Here is a 21,210-nt window from a genome sequence, read left to right as displayed (position 1 = left end):
TAGTTTCTTTAGCCAGTAGGTGTGGATCATGTCTGGTCCAGGTGCTGTCCAGCTCTTCATGTTCTTGACCCGCTGCTGGATGTCTTCTACTGTGATGGTGACTATATATAATTTTAAAAAAAGATTCGAATACACTCGCATTCTAAAACTACATATAATCCTCTAAAAAAACCCTCTATCTTTTTATGTACAGGCAATTATCTTATAGATTATTATTATTATTAGTTCAAGGTTCCCCTTTCCCCAAACATCACACTGGGTTCTGTCTGATGCCCAAGTCAGTCTTTGAGTATCAAGCTCCAGTCATGACTTCCTGAAGAGGTGGCCTCGACTCTGGTGATACCTGCTTGTGTGGGTACACATTAAACCAGACCCACTGGATCTGAAGGCCTTTGGGTCTCCTGTTCCGGATTTCTGGGACTACATGATCAATGACAGGAGATGTCTAGAACCAATGGTCAGGAACAAACAGGAATAGATGCTCAGGAACATGTCATGAAACACAGACTGACCTGACCAGCGAGCTTTAAACTAAAAGTACTCTCTTGTGATCGTCTGTCTTGCTCAGTTTCAGTCTCTCCACTTACTTTCAGTTTCTCTTAGTCCCGGTTTCCCTCCAGCTGTCCTGTCACACACTCCTTCTTTTTCCCATTTACTCACAGACTCTGGTACTCTGTGTGTGTCTCTCTCTCAGGCTCCCCACTGCCTGCCTCTGTCCCTCAACTATTCTCCTCTACTCCAATTGTCATTTCCCCTCCCTCTGAGGAGAGGAGTCACCTCTTCCCACTTTCTCAGAGGGAAGGGTGACTTCCTCTCCATAGAACAATGAGAGTACATTCATCCTGAACACACCCTAAATTATATATCCCCATACAGGGTCAGGTTCCTTTACCATATTTACATTAGAGCACTCAGCACTGTATGTAATTTAGAGAAACGGAGTCTTTGACCTCAGGAAGGGATGCTGAGATAAAGTTTCTTGACACCTTAAATGACTGTTTCTTGGAGCAGCTAGTCCTGGAACCCACAAGAGGAGGGGCAATTCTTGATTTAGTCCTAAGTGGAGCACAGGATCAGGTCCAAGAGGTGAATATAGCTGGACCGCTTGGTAATAGTGACCATAATGTAATTAAATTTAAGATCCCTGTGGCAGGGAAAACTCCACAGTGGCCCAACACTGTAGCATTTAATTTCAGAAAGGGAACTACACAAAAATGAGGAGGTTAGTTTAATAGAAAGTAAAAGGTACAGTGCCAAAAGTGAAATCCCTGCAAGCTGCATGGAAACTTTTTAAAGACACCATAATAAAGGCTCAACTTAAATGTATACTCCAATTTAAAAAACATAGTAAGAGAACCAAAAAAAGAGCCACCATGGTTAAACAACAAAGTAAAAGAAGCAATGAGAGGCAAAAAGGCATCCTTTAAAAAGTGGAAGATAAATCCTAATGAGGAAAATAGAAAAGAGCATAAACTCTGGCAAATGAAGTTAAAAATATAATTAGAAAGACTAAAAAAATAATTTGAAGAACAGCTAGCCAAAGATTCCAAAAGTAATAGCAAATTTTTTTAAAATACATCAGAAGCAGAAAGTCTGCTAAACAACCAGTGGGGCTACTGGACAATCAAGATGCTAAAGGAGCACTCAAAGACGATAAGGCCATTGTGGAGAAACTAAATGAATTCTTTGCATGGTCTTCACTGTTGAGGGTGTGAGGGAGATTCCTAAACCTGAGCCATTCTTTCTGGGTGACAGATCTTAGGAACTGCCCCAAACTGAGGTGTCATTAGAGGAGGTTTTGGAATAAATTGATAAACTAAACAGTAATAAGTCTCCAAGACCTGGTAGTATTCACCCAAGAGTTCTGAAGGAACTCAAATGTGAAATTGCAGGACTACTATCATCTGTAACCTAGCATTTAAATCAGTTTCTGTACCAAATGACTGGAGGATAGTTAATGTGATGTCAGTTTTTAAAAAGGGTTCCAGATGTGACCCTGGCAACTACAGGCCAGTAAGCCTCACTTCAGTACCAGGCAAATTGGTTGAAACTATCATAAAGAACAAAATTGTCAGACACATAGATGAACATAATTTGTTGGGAAATAGTCAACATGTTTTTTGTAAAGGGAAATCATGCCTCACCAATCTACTAGAATTCTTTGAGGGGGTCAACAAGCATGCGGACAAGGGAAATCCAGTGGATATAGTGTATTTAGATTTTCAGAAAGCCTTTGAAAATGTCCCTCACCAAAGGCTCTTAAGCAAAATAAGCAGTCATGGGATAAGAGAGAAGGTTCTCTCATGGATTGGTAACTGGTTAAAAGATAGGAAACGAAGGGTAGGAATAAATGGTTGGTTTTCAGAATGGAGAGACATAAATACTAGGGTGTCCCCCAGGGATCTGTACTGGGCCCAGTCCTATTTAACATATTCATAAATGATCTGGAAAAAGGGGTAAAGGGTGAGGTGGCAAAATTTGCAGATGATACAAAACTACTCAAGATAGTTAAGTCCCAGTCAGACTGCGAAGAGCTACAAAAGGATCTCACAAAACAGAGTGACTGGGCAACAAAATGGCAGATGAAATGTAATATTGATAAATGCAAGAGATCTTTGAGTCATTGTGGATAGTTCTCTGAAATCATCCACACAGCAGAAGTCAAAAAAGTAAACAGAATATTGGGATTTGTCAAGAAAGGGATAGATAATAAGACAGAAAATATCATATTACCTCTATATAAATCCATGGTACACCCACACCTTGAATAGTGCAAGCAGATGTGGTCACCCAATCTCAAAAAAGACACATTAGAATTGTAAAAGGTTCAGAAAAGGGCAACAAAAATTATTAGGGGTGTAGAACGGCTTCCGCATGAGGAGAGATTAATAAGACTGGGACTTCTCAGCTTGGAAAAGAGGCAACTAAGGTCTATAAAATCATGAGTGGTATAGAGAAAGTAAATAAGTGTTATTTACTCCTTCTCATAATACAAGAACAGGGGGCCACCAAATTAAATTAATAAGTAGCAGGTTTAAAACAAACACAAGAAAGTATTTTTTCACGCAATGCACTGTCAACCTCTGGAACTCCTTGACAGAGGGTGTTGTGAAGACCAATACTATAAGAGGGTTCAAAAAGGAGCTAGCTAGATTCATGGAAGATAGGTCCATCAATGGCTATTAGCCAGGATGGGCAGAAATGATGTTCCTAGCCTCTGTTTGCCAGAAGCTGGGGTTGGGTGACAGGGCATGGATCACTTCATTCCCTTTGGGGCACCTGCCATTGGCCACTGTCAGAGGACAGGATACTGGGCTTGATGGATCTTTGGTCTGACCCAGTATGGGATTTTAGATTCAACATTAAATAGGCATTATCGATAGAACACATAACCAATCTGGCCACAACCAGCTACAAATCATCTGGGCTTAAAGGGGAAGTAAAAGGAGCAATAAAATATAAAACAGTATATAATGTGGAAAAAAATGGTCAAAAGGAAAAATTGATCACAATGAATACAAATTAGCCAAAACCTGTAGAAAATTGATAAGGGACACAAGGAGAAATTTATGGCCAGCTGAGCTGAGTACATTAAGGAGTATATTAGGAGCAAAGGGAACCCTAATAATGGGATTGCATTACTAGATCAATATTCTAGAATAGTCAATAATATAATGCAGAAAAGACAAGTGTTTAATATTTCTGTTTTGTGCCTGGGAAAAAGCGAGGTGATCTATTCATATGGTGATTGATGATGATGAAATACTCTCTATTCCAAAATTAAATCAGGAGGATGTTAACAATCTACTACTAAAGTCTGATGTTCTAAAATCTGTGGGTCTGGATGACTTGCATCCAAGAGTTTTTAAACAGCAGTACAAGGACCTCTCTGGACTTCTAATGTTGATTTTTTTTAAAAATAAATCTTTGGATGCTGGTGAAGTCCTACAGGACTGAAAACACTAATGCTGAGCTATTTTAAGAGTAAATGGGATGGCATGGCACAAGTAATTATAAATCTATCAGTTTGACTTCAGTCCCAGACAAAATAATGAAACGCCTGATACAGTGCTTGATTAGAAAGAATTATAAGATGGAAATATAATTAATGTTAATCAACATGGGTTTATGGAAAATAGATCTTGTCAAACTAACTTTTTATGATGTTAAAGTTTGGTTGATAAAGGTAATACTGTTGATATAATAAACTTATATAAGGCATTTGAGTTGGCACTGCATGACATTTTGATTAAGAAACTAGCACGATAAAAAATTTAACATGGCACATATTATGGATTAAAAGCTGGCTCAAAAAGTAATTGTAAATAAGAACTAATCATAAATTGGGTATGTTTCCAGTCGGGTCCTGGAGGCATCGGTTCTTGTCCCTACTATAGTTAATATATTCAGGGGCAGCTCTAGACATTTCACTGCCCCAAGCATGGCGGGATGCCGCGGGGGGCGCTCTGCTGGTCGCCAGTCCTGCGGCTCTGGTGGACCTCCTGCAGGCGTGCCTGCGGGGGATCCACTAGTGCTGTGGTCTGCTGGTCCTGCGGCTTCGGTGGACCTCCCGCAGGCGTGCCTGCGGAGGGTCCACTGGTCCCGTGGCTCCACCTAAGCCACGGGACCAGCAGACCCTCCGCAGGCATGCCTGCGGGAGGTCCACTGGAGCCGCCTGCCGCCCTCCCAGCAACCAGCAGAGCACCCCCCGCGGCATGCCGCCCCAAGCACGCGCTTGGTGTGCTGGGGGCTGGAGCTGCCCCTGAATATATGTATGAATGCCATGGAAAAAAACATTGTCATTACTGATTAAATTAGCAGATTACACAAAGATTGGGGGAATGATAAATAATTAAGAGGACATATCACTGACAGAGATCTGGATTGCTTGGTAAGCTGGTTGCAAGCAAACAATACAAGTTTCAATATGGCCAGAAATAAAGTCTTAACATCTAGGAACAAAGAATGTAGGCCACACATAGAGAATGGAGAATTCTGTGACTCTGAAAAAGAGGGTCATAGTGGATAATCAGCTGAAAATGAGTTTCCAGTGTAACACTGTTGCCAAAAAGAGCTAGTGTGGTCCTTGGATGTAGTAATGGTGAATATCCAAGGGGGGTTATATTATCTTAGTATCTGGCACTGGAATACTGTTGTCCAGTTCTGCTGTCCATGCATCAAGAAGGATATTGAAAAATTGGAGAGGGTCCAGAAAAGAGTCACAAGAATTATTAAAAGATTGGAAAATTTGCCTTATAGTAAAATATTCAAGGAGCTCAATCTATTTAGTTTATCAAAGAGAAGGTTAAGGTGTGATTTCATCACAGTCTGTAAGTACCCACTTTGGGAACAAAATTTGACAACGGAAGACTCTTCAATCTAGCAGACAAAAGTATAACATGATTCTATAGCTGGAAGTTGAACCTAGATAAATTCAGACTAGAAATAATGTGTAGATTTTTAACAGACATGGCAATTAACTATTGGAACAACATACCAAGGGTTGTGGTGAATTCTCCATCACTGTGAATTTTAAAATCAAGATTGAATGTTTTTCTAAAATATATGCACTAGCTCAAGCATATCTACTGGAATTAGAAGCAGGAATTAATTCACGAAAGCCTAATGGCCAGTTTTATGCAGGAAGTCAGACTAAATGATCACAATGGTTCCTTCTGGCCTTAAAATCTGTTAATCTGTAATATACCTCATAACCAGAAATGGTTTAATCTAAAACAGTAGCAAAAAGCGATTCTCCCTTGCAATACAGTTAGTGAACTAACATCAATAGACTTTACTGATTTTGTTTTGCTTTATTTTGCTTCTGTGAGCTAATTTCTATAACTTTAACATTGGACACTACTTGAACACAGTCATTTTCTTTTAGGAATGAATTTAGGTCCAGACAATGTTGGCCACTGAAGTTCATCCCTGAGCCATAGAATATGTATCACAGCATATAAACATCCCCATGTTGCTTGTCAATGTGCCTCAGCACTGAGCAGGCAAGATGACCTCTAGGAATATGAGAGCAGTTTAGTCTCCAAACCCATTCAGCCCCAGGCACCTCTGCAGAGATTATTAATGAAGGTAGAAATTAGTGCTAACGTGCATTGTTTTTGCAAAGTGATTCTATAATTAGTCCAGTTTATTATAGTTACTGAAAGTTGTTTTCTCTCGTATTTAATCTAATCTACCAAATCTGTCTGGTAAGAATGACTTTTGTTTACTACCAAGAATGATCAGATCTTTATCAGTCCCCTAGAGCTGAAGGATTCAGTAGCCAATTGTATCTCTCTTCAGCTATTCAAATCCTCAAGGTTATGTGGGAACAATTGCTGACAGTTTAATGGCCTAGACAAACACTGCAGCAAGGGCCTGATCCTGCAAAGTGACTGGCCTCATCTCCCATAGACTTCTCACAGATTCAGGCCTTCCAATATTTAATTTGTGTCTTTGAAACAAATAACATGTGAAAGCCACTTTTCAAACCCAAATACTGTGTATGTTTTAGTTTGCCTGACTGTTAAGTTTAAATGTATGTTACTTGTATGTTGTAGAAAAGGGATAAAAGAACAGGATTTCTCAGATTCAGTGGTAAATTACCCAGAAAGGTAGACTGTTGATTGGGTTTCTCTAGTGGAGATTATGCTATGTTGTGCTAGTTAATTTTGAGTAATTAAACGATAGATTTGTCAAGAGTTACATAATTTCATGCAATTTGAGGCGTCTGTGTGATGTCAACATATCTTGCGATATAGCTGTTGATAGTTAACTCTCCAGTTTTTTCAGATGTGAGTAACCGCTTCAACCAGTGTTGCATAATATACATTTTACTAATTGAGTTCATCAGCATTTGTTGTTGTTACTTTTATGTTCATACTAAAAGAGAAGTTTTTTTACGTAAAGAAGTTCTGGACTGCTAAATTTAAGTATAATTAAAGATGAATATTCTGTTCTCCTAATTAGGCCCATGCTTTGTTTTTTATATTGATAGCTCCAGATCGGAATACAGTAATTTAAAAGAATTGCTTTTTAGTGTAGGTCAGAGGTTCTCAAACTGGAGGTGGGGACCCCTCAGGGGGTCACAAGGTTATTACATGGGGGGTTGCAAGTTGTAAGCCTCCACCCCAAGCCCTGCTTTGGATGAAACATTTATAATAGTGTTAAATATATTTTAAAAAGTGTTTTTAATTTATAAGGGAGGGTCGCACTCAGAGGTTTGCTATGTGAAAGGGGTCACCAGTACAAAAGTTTGAGAACTACTGTTGTAGGTCCTATAGATAAACAAAATTTGTTTGCATGATGTGAACTGGTGAATCAGGATTATTTTGTCTGTGATTAGTGATTATCCTAATGGGGAGTTTATTTGAGTTACACTATCAAAAATAGAAATTGGATATGTCAAAAATAGTTTAAACATGACTACAAAATCATTATCTGCCATTATGGTTTTATCTCATAGCTCTCTTTACTGATAGATGACACATGCTTTGTGCTTAACAGTTTGAAGGGTACATTTTCAGCATGTTATTGTATTTGGAGACTTAACAATAATAGCAGATACGTGTTTAACAGGAATGGTGTATTTAATGCCACACATGCTAAGCTGAAAGTTTATCTTTCCATATCCAGATTTTATGTGTTATGCACATTTTATTCTTTGAAATCCAGGGAAAAGCAAATGTATCTTTTTCTTAGATGTTTGGCAAAATTGGGTGGAATTTTAAGCATAACTAAGGCCATATCTATATGGAAATGCTGCAGTGGTTGCTGCAGCGTTCCACTGCAATGCGTCTGGTGAAGACACTCTATGCCAATGGGAGAGAGCTCTTCCGTCAGCATAAAAAAAAATACCTCTGTGAGCGACAGAAGCTATGTCACTCGAAGAAGCTCTCCTACTGACATAACGCTGTGCACACAAGTGCTTAGGTTGGTGTAACTTATGTCACTCCGGGGGCAGAATAGTCACACCCCTGAGGAACATAAGCTTTGCTGACATAGGCTGGGTTCTGAGGAGGAAGACTTTGTGGGGATGCATTCAAAAATTGTGGAGTTGAACTTTATGGTATTGATTACAATGGATATATTTGTTTAAAAGAAAATTAGAATAAGACTACATGCATCCCCAAAGCTGAAGGAAAGTCAGTTGTTTGTACCTAGAACATGGCAGAATTGTTTAAAAACAAAACAAAACAGCTTATCGTTATAAGGAGATTGCCAGGTAATGCTGCTGCAGAGTCAGAGAGACCTTGACTTATTTGCTGTGTACGTCCAACTCTGCATATTAATGTTGTCAAGGGGCCAATTTAACTTGCTGGAAGATTCATCTTCTTAACTTGAAGTTTAGTAGAATAATGCTCTTAAAGCTTTCCATTCTCTGTGTGTGGAACTTGCCTGCTTTGATTAATTCTTCCCTCTTGTTCATGTTATCTGCCCCTTTTGGACTTCTGTTACCTTCTCCTTGTGTACAGGAGTTGTGTCCTCAAGATGTGATTTAAAAACACAGTCAATTTGAGTTACTTGGGACAGCCATAACTTTTGGGCTTAATTATGCAAAAATCAGAGTAGGCAGAGTATAACTTGGAGTCAATAAAAATACTACAGTAGGTATACTATACATCCAACTAAATGTTTTCTTTAAATTGCTGGGATGCTATAGAATAATTTTATTCAGAGCAATTAGTATGCTATGTTGGAAATCTTAAATAGCAGCACAAATATTTAAATTGCTTTCTCCATCTTTTCTGTATGGGTATTTTGTGTGCTACTTTGAGTTTCTGGGAACTTTGCCAGTTTCCAAGACTGAGTGAAAGTTATTGGTAAGGAACAAAATAAATATTTGAGGGAAGTTTTAATAAGAGAATATGTGTATCTGATCTAATCCAGAGTATATAAAGAACAGTGGTTTTGATTATTTTTCAATTGTTAATAGTAACGAACTCAAAGAATTTGGAGTTTCTCTTAGTATGGTTGGGACCATTGGATACAGGGAGTGGAGAAGTTGTGTTCTTTAATTTCTGTGTTGAATTTTCAAAAAATTGCAAATTCTCGGTGTACAAAAGTCCAAATTGAGAGCTCAACCATTTCACCCAGATACATACAGAAGAGAACTTCCAGGAGCAAATCTCTTCTGGTTTGAGGGGTGTAGAGATGTCAGTTTCCTTCACATCACCTTCCTCAGACTTTGCAGAAGGTTCTCTAGTTGGGTCTATGTGCCTGTCTGGGAAATCTACACACAATGAGGAATCACCTTTTAAGAGGGTGTTCCAGAGGAAGCGGTGTCTTGTGAGAGAGACTTTAAAAATTCATCTCCCAGTGGATGATAGGAGGGGATGCTGAGGGGCACAGGGCCAATGTAGCTCATCCTGTAATTTGGCCAGGTGCCCTAGATCTGTTGGGTTTAGGAACAAGATTCTCAGTTTTTCAGTAGGAATGGGGCAATTTGTTTTCCATACATGACTGACATTTGCATTATTTACACAGTAGAAACATAAACATTTTTAATCTGAATCAGAGCAGTGATCCATCTATTCTACTGTTCTGTCTTCTCTGACAAGGACTACTAGTAGCTGCCTAGCGGAAGGTGCAACAGATCCTGAAGTGCACAATTAAGGAAGAACTTACCCATTCCATGTAACTGTGGGTTGGTTTTCTAGTTATCCATATCTAGGGTGACCATATTTGGTGAATATTTGGTCACCCTAGATATGGATAACTATATGGATATTTGGTGGATATTTGGTGAATATGGGGCACCTGGTAAAATTACTCATATTCAAGTGAGTTCAATGGCAATCAGTCAGAACTTTGCAGTACAAACATTCAAATTAACATCAAGTTAACTGAGCCTCTGTTAAAAAGAAATACTTCATAGCTGGATTCTTTCTATTTACCTTCTTATCTTTAAGACTTTACGGTTCACACAGGGAGAGGTGACACACTCACGTACACCTTTCTCACACCGGGGGGGGTGACCGACCAACCCGACCCTCCCTGCCTGCCGCTCTCCACGCCTGGCTGGGCCCCTGGGATGGGCCCGATTCTCCTGGCACCGCGTCTTCCCAAGGCAACACTTGGCGGGGGAGGGCATGCAGGGTCACATGCTCCTCTCCCCCCCCCCAGATTTATGCCACCATTTACACCAGAATGTGGCCAACAGCAGTCTTTCAGCACTGTGCAGGAGGGAAGGGCCGAGAGCTGCTTCCTGCCGTAGGGAAAGAGGAGGGAGAGAAGGGATGACATGGCTCATGTCTTTGCAGAACTCATCTCTTCCCCCCACAACTCCAGTGTGGCTGGAAGCAGCTTGTCCCTTCCTGCCCACACAGTGTTGAAAGACAGCTAACACCTCCAGGCTGCTGCTGGCCACCGACACAACCAGCCACCTCTTGCTACAATGTAGGCAGGAAGGGGTTAAGCCTTAAGGGATGCATTGTGCATCAGGGCCAGGGGACCTGAATGCAGGGGCTTCAGCAAACCCAGCCAGAGAGGTGGCTCAGCAGGGGAGGGTGCCTGGGGGACAGAGCAGCTCTGTGCTTCTTGGGGGCAGGACCCATGGGGTGGGGGGATGTAGAGGGTTGCTATGCCCCTGCCCGGGGGGCTGCTGTGGAGTCTGCAGCTTTGGGGTGTGAACAGGCTGGAAATCTCTTCCCCCATCCCAATGCAGAGCTTAGTTGAGGAGCAGAGAAGCTTCCCCGTGCCAGTGCTGTGCAGGGCTTTGGCACATGTAGTGCTTGGCTTCTCCTGGCCAGCACCCCAGGTCAGAGGGTATTGGGCTTTCCTGGGGTGTTGGCTCAGCCAGAGGCAGTGCGAGAAGGAAGGGCTCTGCTAGCCAGGCTGTTGGTGAGCTCAGTGTTCTGACCAGGGGCTGGTTCTCTGCACAGCGCTGGGAGTGGGACGCGTCCCACCAGGGGAGTTATGGAGGAGCAGAGGGGCTCTGGGGGCTGAAGGAGCAAAGTAGGGAGAGGACAGTGAGAGGGGGAGCATGTAAAGGGCTGATTGGTGGGCAGCAGAGGCAACACATAACCGGCCGCCGCCTGGCGCCTGCCCGCACTCACCAGCCACTGCAGCTCACAGCACGCAGTCAGTGCCAGCCGGAAATAGGATGGGGGGCAGAGCCCTGCTGGCTGAGAGCTGGCATGCAGTGGGGCTGTGCTGACAGATCACCGGGGGGAGTAGCTAGCCCTGCGTGCTGCATCGTCACCCCGCCACCAGATTTGCACACCTACCCCCCATCATCAGCCACTGGACCTCTCCACTCACCGCTGATGGGCATGTGACTGGCAAGCAGGGATCCAGCCAGCAGCAGGACCCGCCAGTACTGATGGTGGGGGAGACAGAAAACATGGGACAATTTCCCCATTTTTAAGAAAAAGTCAGGAGACTTGCAGGAGGGCTTAAATACGGGACTGTCCTTTTAAAAACGGGACATCTGGTCACCCTATCCATGTCCGTGTTCAATCCTTTTCTGAATCCTGCGAAACTCTTGGTTTTAGTGATGTATTGTGGCAATGCATTCCCCAGGGTTTTTATTTATTTTATATATATATATATATTTAAGCATTCCTTTTTTTTTTTAGTATTAATTTTTTTGTCTTTCAGTTTCATTGACTTAAAGCCCTTTTCCATTTATTTTATGGGCTTTGCCTTTATACCTCCTCAAGAGATAGTAGACTGGATCACCTGATTTACCTTCTGTGTTTTATTAATTCTTTTTCATATCTTTATCCCATCCTTTTATTTGTCTCCTCTCTAAACTGAATAGGCCCAGTCTTTTCAATTTATTTTCATAGAGAAGTTTTTCCATATCTCTAATAATTTTCATCACTCATCTCGGAAGCCCCTCAATTTCTTCTGTATCCTTTCTGAGACGGGGTGTCAAGAAATCAGTACTAGATACCTACAACATTAACTTGCCTCTGGTGTTCCAGGACAGTGTCTGAGTCTATTGAGAGATTGCATGATTTCATTAGCACCTCAGCCGACTCCATTCATTCTTAAATTCCTTCAGAACTTTTGGACAGATTTCCCATATGATCCTGTTGGCTGCTTGTTCCTTAATTGATCAGTTTGTTCCAGCACCTTGTTTTTTCACATCTCAATCTCTGACAACACCGCCATTTTATTACCTTAAAAGTGTAGGTTCAGGTTTGGTATACTCCCAAAAATTAACTGTGGTGGAGACTGATGCAAAATCTTTATTTTCCTCAATAACTTCCTTTACTGCCTCATGATCTGGTGGATCTACTGTATCTCATGTAAGCTTCTAATTTCTGAACTAAACAAAAATAATCTCTTGATATTTATTTGTATATCTTTAACTTTCCTCATCAAATTCCATCTAAGCCAAATTTCCATCTTATATATTGCTCACTGTGGTTTACACTTAGTTCTATTGGTTTATATATCTTAATTACATTCTGCTTGGTTTCTGAGCAGCTTGAAAGTATTCAAAAGAAAAAAATCCCTCAGTTTTTACATAATGAATTACTTTTAAACTGCACATTAAAAAAAGACACAGGAGCATTTATCAGGATGTTTGTGGGCTCAGTCGTTATGTGTTTCAGAAATATTCTGTGGAATGGCTTTGTCCCATGACAGAGATTTAGAAAGCTAAGGATTCGGATTCCAGCTGAGATTCAGGCCTATAATCTTGTTTGAAATGTTCCCTTTCATAATGCTACTTGGCTGCAGTGTATCTGTAGCTGGGAGCAGTGGAAAAGAAGCCGGCTAGAGTCTTTCCCGCAGAAAAGACCATCACCTGTTGGGGCCCTCACTGAGAAGTGCTCAGGGACTATTCCAGCAGCAAAAGCAGCAGCCTCTGAAAGTACTGCCCACCATTCCATAACGGATACTTGTACTTCTGGAATCCACTTCATTTTTGAAAGGAACTTTGTACTGTAGAGAAGGCTAGTTTTCTTTCTTTTCTCCTGGAGGCTGCTTCTGGTAGTTTTTAAACCTGCAGTTTAAAAGTTTTCAAGGAAAGCTTATGAAGTAGGCAGGGACAATGGAGGAAAATGAAAGCCAGAAATCTGAGCTGTGCCTGGCTTGTTCAACAGACAGCAAACAGATGAAGGGTAAGTAACAGAATCAGTCGAAGATGGAGTTACATTTAAACACGTCCCTCATTGTTGCTTTTTATAACTAGAGGTAGAGAGAATAAAAAGTGTGCTTCTTGTGCATGTGACTTTTGAAGGCTTGCCTGATACTTTGGGGATTTTTATGTTTAACTTTCTCTTTAGAAAGATTTTTATTTAATAGCTAAAGCAGAGTGTGTATTGATGTCACATTTTGTGACACATTAAGCGGTGTGATATGCTACTTCCTTAGGGAAGGATAAATACTATCGGCTGCCTTTTAAATTCTCTATACTCCAACAGCAGAAGCAGAAACACTTCATTTTATAGAGGTAGTATTGAGATTTGTTTTTTTTTTTTTTTCCAATTCCTATTTTAGAACACACAGATCTACAGTAGATTGTTATGAGATTAATTTACTTTGTGTGAAATGAGTTTGGTTGATTTTGGAATGAAGCCAAGAAATTATGAGCATGTTTTTCATGTAAGGTCAGCTGTGGTGCATTTGTACAATTACCATTGCACTGTTATTTTGTCTGAAACCTAATGCAAACAGCTTCCTGATGAATTTTTTTGTAGGGTATTCCACTCCCTACAAACATTCAGGTTACATGACAGATACCTAATCTAAATTTATCTCTTATAAGTATTTATAGAACACCAATCATGATAGCTTTTGTGAACACTTCCAGTACATATGCATGTATTGAATTTCTCATGCAGATTTCAGTGAAACATATATGCTCCTATGTTTGTATAAAATAAACATAATATGTTTGGGTATAAATGGTAATTGAAAATATATTTTGGTATTTCACAGTATTAAAAGTCAGTAATATCTGTGACTATCACATAGGTGGCATATTTAGAAAAAGTATATAATAAACAAAACTCCAATGTGGTCATTAGTACTGTTTGACATTCTGCCAGATCATAGTAAATATGTGAGCAATGGGTAACTCATAGTCCATCCATATCATTTGGGTGTGTGTATGCACGCACCTTTGTGTGTACAGAGAACAAAATATTCACTAAAATGTGTTCCTGAATTGCAAAAAGAAATAACATGCTATTACCATACTACTCACGCAAAATATACTGAAATTCATGTGATGGTAGAAAGCAGAGGTCAGTCTGGACCAGCTCCTGAAACTGGAAGATCCAGGTCAGAACAATTAATCCAAAAGATTATCGTGATGGATTATCATGGACATACCACTTGTAGGCCAAAAATTAAGTTAATTTTTACTGTCAGTTTTCTCCATTAAATTATATTTCCTATAGTGATGGATGAATCTAAAAAAAAAAAAATTGAATTTGGGTTTAATTCAGATAAGCACCCAGTTCAGATTTTCAAGCCTTTTGAGCACTATTCCAGTCCCCACAAGCCTTTATCTAGTCATACAACACACTCCATTTGCCTACCCTCCACCCACCATGATAGCAGACCTCCTTAGAGGAAGGTCCAGCAACCCACTTGTTTCTCAGATAACAGGTCTCCTCTTCAAGAGCATGACAGGCTTATCATATGCCGATCTCTCACATCCTCAGCACATTCTCTCTCACCTACCCCTTTTTAAGGGGTGATACATTTATCCTCCGCCTGCCTACAACTCATGCAGTCTTCTAGGGAAAATCAGGTGATCCTTTACCCATTACAAAGTTTTGGGGGAGGGGGGGCTAGTTGTTAGGCTGACTCTTTCCTCAATGCCCTCTCATCCCATATGTATTTTCTAAGGTATGGAAAGCCTGCTTATTCTGCTGTTCAGTAGTAGCAGGATCCAGAAACTTGCTGTTGGATTACGCTGCTTCTGACCCTTTGATCTTCACATGCACCCGGAGCTAAAATGCCCCAGTGTGCATTGTAGTATTTCACAATCACTGCTCTTGCCTTCCCCCAAGGTGACCTGCCACCAGGTAAGAAGTACAAGGGAAGTACGTTTAGAGGGGATTTGGTAAGGGGATCTCTAATGCAGACATTCCAGAGCTTCAGAAAGGGTTAGAGTTCAGTTTGTTTAAAATTTCAGGTGTGGGGGGGGTTATTTTATTCAAATTCGTTTGCCGGATTCCTAATCAACATAAGTTGTGCATCAAAAGAAAGTAATAGGGACTGCAGTGTTTTATAGTATGTTACATGTCTGTCAATGCCATGAAAAGAATGTGCCACGTAACATACATATTAATAACCTAGCCTACACATGACAAAGGTAACAGTTAGTTTGCATTTGTTTCCTTTCATTAATGTGTGGGGAAAAACTGTTACATTTTGGATAATTTTAGGAATTGAGTGTTTTTCTCTCACATGTAGTGCTAGAAAAGGCTAACATAGCACCATGCATTTTGGTTCCTTCTTGAAGTTTCCATATATAACAAATAATGGTAAAACACTTTGGTGTTTCTGAGTCTCTTCATACTGACAGATTAATCTTTAGATATCTCTAAGAACTCAAGTGAAGAGCATGGATAGGTTTTGCATGAGATGTAGAAGCAGGATTACAAATTTAATGAACTTTCTGTTGTGTTTTGTGTTATACAGGTTAAGGTATATCTACACTTATGGCAGTTGTGTAGAGTACAGACACTGCACACCCAGGTAGCATGGGTATAAATAACAGCGTAGACAGTGAGGTACAGCTTAGGTGAGTAGAATGCCCTACATGCCTGAACCCTAGGGTGAGCACCATGCACAGCTCTCTACATGCCCAAGCAGTGCGTCCCATGTCTGTACTTCTGTTTAGTCTCTCACTGTCTCCCTGCAGCCAGAGCCTTTCCTCACTGCAACAAAAGACTCTGTAAGCAAGGAAAGGCTCTGGCATGAGAGAGACAACAGGTAAAGGCTCCGGCACTCCCCACTACTGAAGCCTTTTCCTGCTGCCAGAGCTTTCATAGAATATCAGGGTTGGAAGGGACCTCAGGAGGTCATCTAGTCCAACCTCCTGCTCAAAGCAGGACCAATCCTCAACTAATTCATCCCAGCCAGGGCTTCATCAAGCCTGACTGTAAAAAGCTCTAAGGAAGGAGATTCCACCCCCTCCCTAGGTAACCCATTCCAGTGCTTCACCACCCTCCTAGTGAAAAAGCTTTTTCCTAATATCAACCTAAACCTCCCCCACTGTAATTGACACCATTAGTCCTTGTTCTGCCATCTGGTACCACTGAGAACAGTCTAGATCCATCCTCTTTGGAATCCCCTTTCACGTAGTTGAAAGTAGCTATCAAATCCCCCCTCGTTCTTCTCTTCTGCAGACTAAACAATCCCAGTTCCCTCAGCTTCTACTCATAAGTCTTGTGCTCCCCTATCATTTTTGCTGCCCTCTGCTGGACCCATTCCAATTTTTCCACATTCTTCTTGTAGTGTGAGGCCCAAAACTGGACACAGTACTCCAGATGAGGCCTCATCAATGCCGAATAGAGGGGAATGATCACATCCCTTGATCTGCTGGCATTGCCCCTACTTATACAGCCCAAAATGCTGTTAGCCTTCTTGGCAACAAGGGGGCACACTGTTGACTCATATCCAGCTTCTCGTCCACTGTAACCCCTAGGTTCTTTTCTGCAGAACTGCTGCCTAGCCATCTGCGGTCCTCTAGTCTGTAAGCAGTGCATGGGATTCTTCATCCTAAGTGCAGGACTCTGCACTTGTCCTTGTTGAACCTCATCAGATTTCTTTTTGGCCAATCCTCTAATTTGTCTAGGTCCCTCTGTATCTATCCTACTCTCCAGCATATCTACCACTCCTCCCATTTAGTGTCATCTGCAAACTTGCTGAGGGTGCAATCCATGCCATCCTCCAGATCATTAATGAAGATATTGAACAAAAACTGGCCCAAGGACTGACCCTTGGGGCACTCTGCTTGATACCGGCTGCCAACTAGACATCGAGCCATTGATCACTACCCGTTGAGCCTGACGATCTAGCCAGCTTTCTATCCACCTTATAGTCCATTCATCCAGCCCATACTTCTTTATGCTTGCTGGCAAGAATACTGTCCCGAAGTCATAAAATTTAATCTCTAAGCTTTGCTAAAGTCAAGAATAGCACGCTTTCCCCTCATCCACAGACCCAGTTATCTCATCATAGAAGGCAATTAGGTTAGTCAGGCATAACTTGCCCTTGGTGAATCCATGCTGACTGTTCCTGATCACTTTCCTCTCCTCTAAGTACATCAGAATTGATTCCTTGAGGACTTGCTCCATGATTTTTCTAGGGACAGAGGTGAGGCTGACTGACCTGTACTTCACCGGATCCTCCTCCTTCCCTTTTTTAAAGATGGGCACTACATTAGCCTTTTTCCAGTCATATGGGACCTCCCTCGATCGCCATGTGTTTTCAAAGATAATGGCCAATGGCTCTACAATCACATCTGCTAACTCCTTTATCACCTTTGGATGCAGCGCATCCAGCCCCATGGACTTGTGCTAATCCAGCTTTTCTAAATAGTCTCAAACCACTTCTTTCTCCACAGAGGGCTGGTCATCTTCTCCCCATACTGTGCTGCCCAGTGCAGTAGTCTGGGAGCTGACCTTGTTCATGAATACAGAGGCAAAAAAAAGCATTGAGTGCATTAGCTTTTTCCACAATCTCTGTCACTAGGTTGCCTCCCTCATTCAGTAAGGGGCCCACCCTTTCCTTGACTTTCTTATTGTTGCAAATACACCTGAAGAAACCCTTCTTGTTACTCTTAACATCTCTTGCTAGCTGCAACTCCAAGTGTGATTTGGCCTTCCTGATTTCACTCCTGCATGCCTGAGCAATATTTTTATACTCCTCCCTGTTCATTTGTCCAACCTTCCACTTCTTGTAAGCTTCTTTTTTGTGTTTAAGATCAGCAAGGATTTCACTGTTAAGCCAAGCTGCTCACATGCCATATTTACTGTTCTTTCTACACATTGGGATGGTTTGTTTCTGCAACCTCAATAAGGATTCTTTAAAATACAGCTAGCTCTCCTGGACTCCTTTCCCCTTCATGTTACTCTCCCAGGGGATCCTGACCATCAATTCTCTGAGGGAGTCAAAGTCTGCTTTTTTGAAGTCTGGGGTCCGTATTCCGCTAGTCTCCTTTCTTCCTTTTGTCAGGATCCTGAACTCGACCATCTCATGGTCACTGCCTCCCAAGTTCCCATCCACTTTTGCTTCCCCTACTAATTCTTCCCTATCTGTGAGCAGCAGGTCAAGAAGAGGTCTGCCTCTAGTTGGTTCCTCCAGCACTTGCACCAGGAAATTGTCTCCTACACTTTCCAAAAACCTCCTGGATTGTCTGTGCATCGCTGTGTTGCTCTCCCAGCAGATATCAGGATGATCGAAGTTCCCCATGAGAACCAGGGCCTGTGATCTACACACCACAGTGACAAATGTGAACGCAGCCTGCTTTTCAATGTGGCATGTAGCTACACATACCCTAAATTCCACAGCAAATGTAGACAACGCCTGTATTGTATCCTCAAGGAAGTGCTCACAGCTACTATTGTGACCCTTACATTAGGGGGTTTGTGTGTGAGGGGTATATACGTAGCCATGCTAATGCCTAATACTCAGACATTTGAGATGGCCCCTGTTCAACTAGAAATACAGAACGTCTTTTTGCCTGGCACTTCCATTTCAACAAGTTCAGAAATATAATATCTATATTTGGTGTGTGATGGATTAAAAATGCCGGATTATCTCTCTCACTGGAGATTAATTCATGTGGGTGCACAGCCTACAGAAACCTTTTGAACACTGATGCATTTGGAAGAGCCACATTTCTTTGTTGCAAACAAAATACTCATTTTTACCACTTCTTTCACACAAATCTCAGTGTATCTGGTGGTAGGATTTCTCCCTGAGTTTTGAAAAAGCATCATCACAAAGTTATTGAGGTTGGGAGTTTTTGTAATTAAGTTACACATGGAAAATTTGCGTTGTCCAATAGACCTCAACATATGTGGCTGCAGCTCTGATATTCTGATGTTGGAGACACTTTTAGGAATGCTGACTTGCTCAAAGTCAGCTAAAGATTTAAAAATTGCATTGATTGTGGGTTTTGGGTTTTTTTTGCATATTTAAAGGAACATGTTAAGGAGGCAAATTTAGTATGAAACTCTAGCTTTGAACTCTAGGGCCTCCTACGTGAGAAGTGTATTGCCAGTCACCAAGAGGTATGCGAGACAGGTAAAAAAAAACAACGTATCACTATGAAGGAGTATGATGTTCTGAGTCTGCACCAAGTCATCCTTCTGTAACTTTTATGTAGTGTTTCTCTTTATTAGAAAGTTTGAATTTGGATGTAGATCTAAACTTCTCCAGGGTTTGGAATATAAGAACACAAGAACAGCTGTGCTGGTTCATTCCAGTGGTCATTTTAGCCCAGTATCCTGTCTTCTGACAGTGGCTAATTTCAAATGTGTCAGAGGGAATGAATGGAACAGGCTATCATCGTGATCTATCTGTCATTCACTCCCAGCTTCTGGCAAACAGAAGCTAGGGACACTCAAGAGTATGGGGATGGATGTGAAGCTTTTTGGGTTTAAGATTTAGGTTCAGTGTGTCACTGAGAAGTGTGAATTTGGCTGCTATCTCTAAGTTTGGTGACATTTGGATTTGGGCTTTTATTTCAGGCCTATCTCTACTATAATAGGGACTCTTCTCAGGTGCAATCGCTGCTACTGCTCGGGGCAGTAGAGGAGGTCCCTCTAGAGTTCAGGGGCAGGGGGTTCTGTTCCAAGTATTTCCTAATTCTGAAGGCCAAGGGTGGGCTCAGATCTATTTTAGTCCTGCAAAATCTCAACAGATTAATGAAGAAGATAAAGTTCAGCATGGTCTGCCTGGCTTCCATTGTCCCCTCCCTGGATCCGGGGGACTGGTACGACACCATTGACTTGAAGGGCGCGTATTTTCACATGTGCATAGTCCCGTCCCACAGCTGGTTCCTCCACTTTGTGGTCAGCACTCACTATCGGTTTACGGTTCTCCCCTTCGGCCTCCCAGCAGCCCCTCAAGTGTTCAGCAAGTTCATGTCGGTCATGGCATCCTTGCTATGGAAATGGCGGATGCAAATATTCGCGTACCTTGACGACTAGCTAATCAAAGGCGAGTCCAGGGCCCAAGTGGAGGCCCATGTGAGTCTAGTTCAGACAACATTCCACAGGCTCAGCCTGATATTGAACATGGTGAAGTCAACCCTAATCCCCTACTCAGAGGATAGAGTTCAGCAGAGCTCTCCTATACTCTGGTCAAGCCAGGGCATTCGTTCCGGAAACTCGCTTTCTCTCCTTGGGCACCATCATAGAGGAACTCAGGCGATACCTCACCACTACAGTGCAAAATTGCCTGAAGCTGCTCGGCCATATGGCCGCCTTTACATATGTAGTACAGCACACCAGGCTGTGGTTCCGTCCCCTTCAGGCTTGGTTAGCCTTGATGTACAGGCCAAACTGACACTGCCTAGACAAGTTGGTCCCATTCATCCTCCAGTTATCGAGTCCCTCAGGTGATGACTAGACCTGCAAGCAGTATGTGCAGGAGTGCCCTGTCTCTAGTAACGGACACATTGGCAATGGGTTGGGGGTGCACTTGGGAAGAATCGGGACTCAAGGTCTATGGTCCCAGGCAGAACTATCACTGCACATCAAAGTCAGGGAGCTATGTGCGGTTCGCTTGGATTGTCAGACATTTCAAACCCATCTGCAGGGCATATGTGTATCAGTATTGACAGATAATACAACAGCGATGTTCTGTATAAACAAACAGGGAGGTGCTCACTCCTCTCCCCTGTGCCAGGAAGCCCTCAAGCTGTGGGACTTCTGCATTGTCCACTCCATACATCTGCAGGCATTGGCACCTTCCGGGCTCTCCGAATGAACTGGCCAATCATCTCAGCAGGTCCTTTCACAATGATGAGTGGTCCCTCCGCCCAGATGTCATAATGAGCATCTTCCAGAGGTGGGGATTTCCCCAGATAGACTTGTTTGCAACATGGCTCAACAGGAAGTGTCAGCAGTTCTGTTCTTCGTGAATCACAGCCTGGGCTCACTTGCAGATGCCTTTCTTCTCCTCTGGAAGGGGCACCTGCTGTATCCATTCTCACCCTTCTCGCTTGTACACAATGATCTGCTGAAGGTCTGAAGAGAGGGAGCATCAATGGTCTTGATAGCG

General features: G+C 42.0%; 1 protein-coding gene across 8 annotated transcripts in view; it reads left to right on the top strand.

Annotated features, from left to right (window-relative positions):
* KIAA1217 (KIAA1217 ortholog) overlaps positions 1-21,210 on the top strand; it is a 531,225-nt gene that overhangs the window by 252,053 nt on the left and 257,962 nt on the right. The window contains exon 1 of one of the 8 annotated variants that reach the window (XM_032775662.2): positions 12,798-13,076. The exons of the other annotated variants lie outside the window; for them this stretch is intronic. Coding sequence (XP_032631553.1) covers positions 13,007-13,076 — 70 coding nt within the window. The 5' untranslated portion in view covers positions 12,798-13,006. Of the gene's footprint in view, positions 1-12,797; positions 13,077-21,210 lie in introns of those variants that run through there. 8 annotated transcript variants of the gene reach the window in all.

The sequence above is a fragment of the Chelonoidis abingdonii genome, chromosome 2 (genome assembly GCF_003597395.2).
Source record: "Chelonoidis abingdonii isolate Lonesome George chromosome 2, CheloAbing_2.0, whole genome shotgun sequence".
Classification (NCBI taxonomy): Eukaryota; Metazoa; Chordata; order Testudines; family Testudinidae; genus Chelonoidis; species Chelonoidis abingdonii.
The sequence above is the reverse complement of the archived record's forward strand: the minus strand, read 5'-3'. Positions and strand labels throughout refer to the sequence as shown.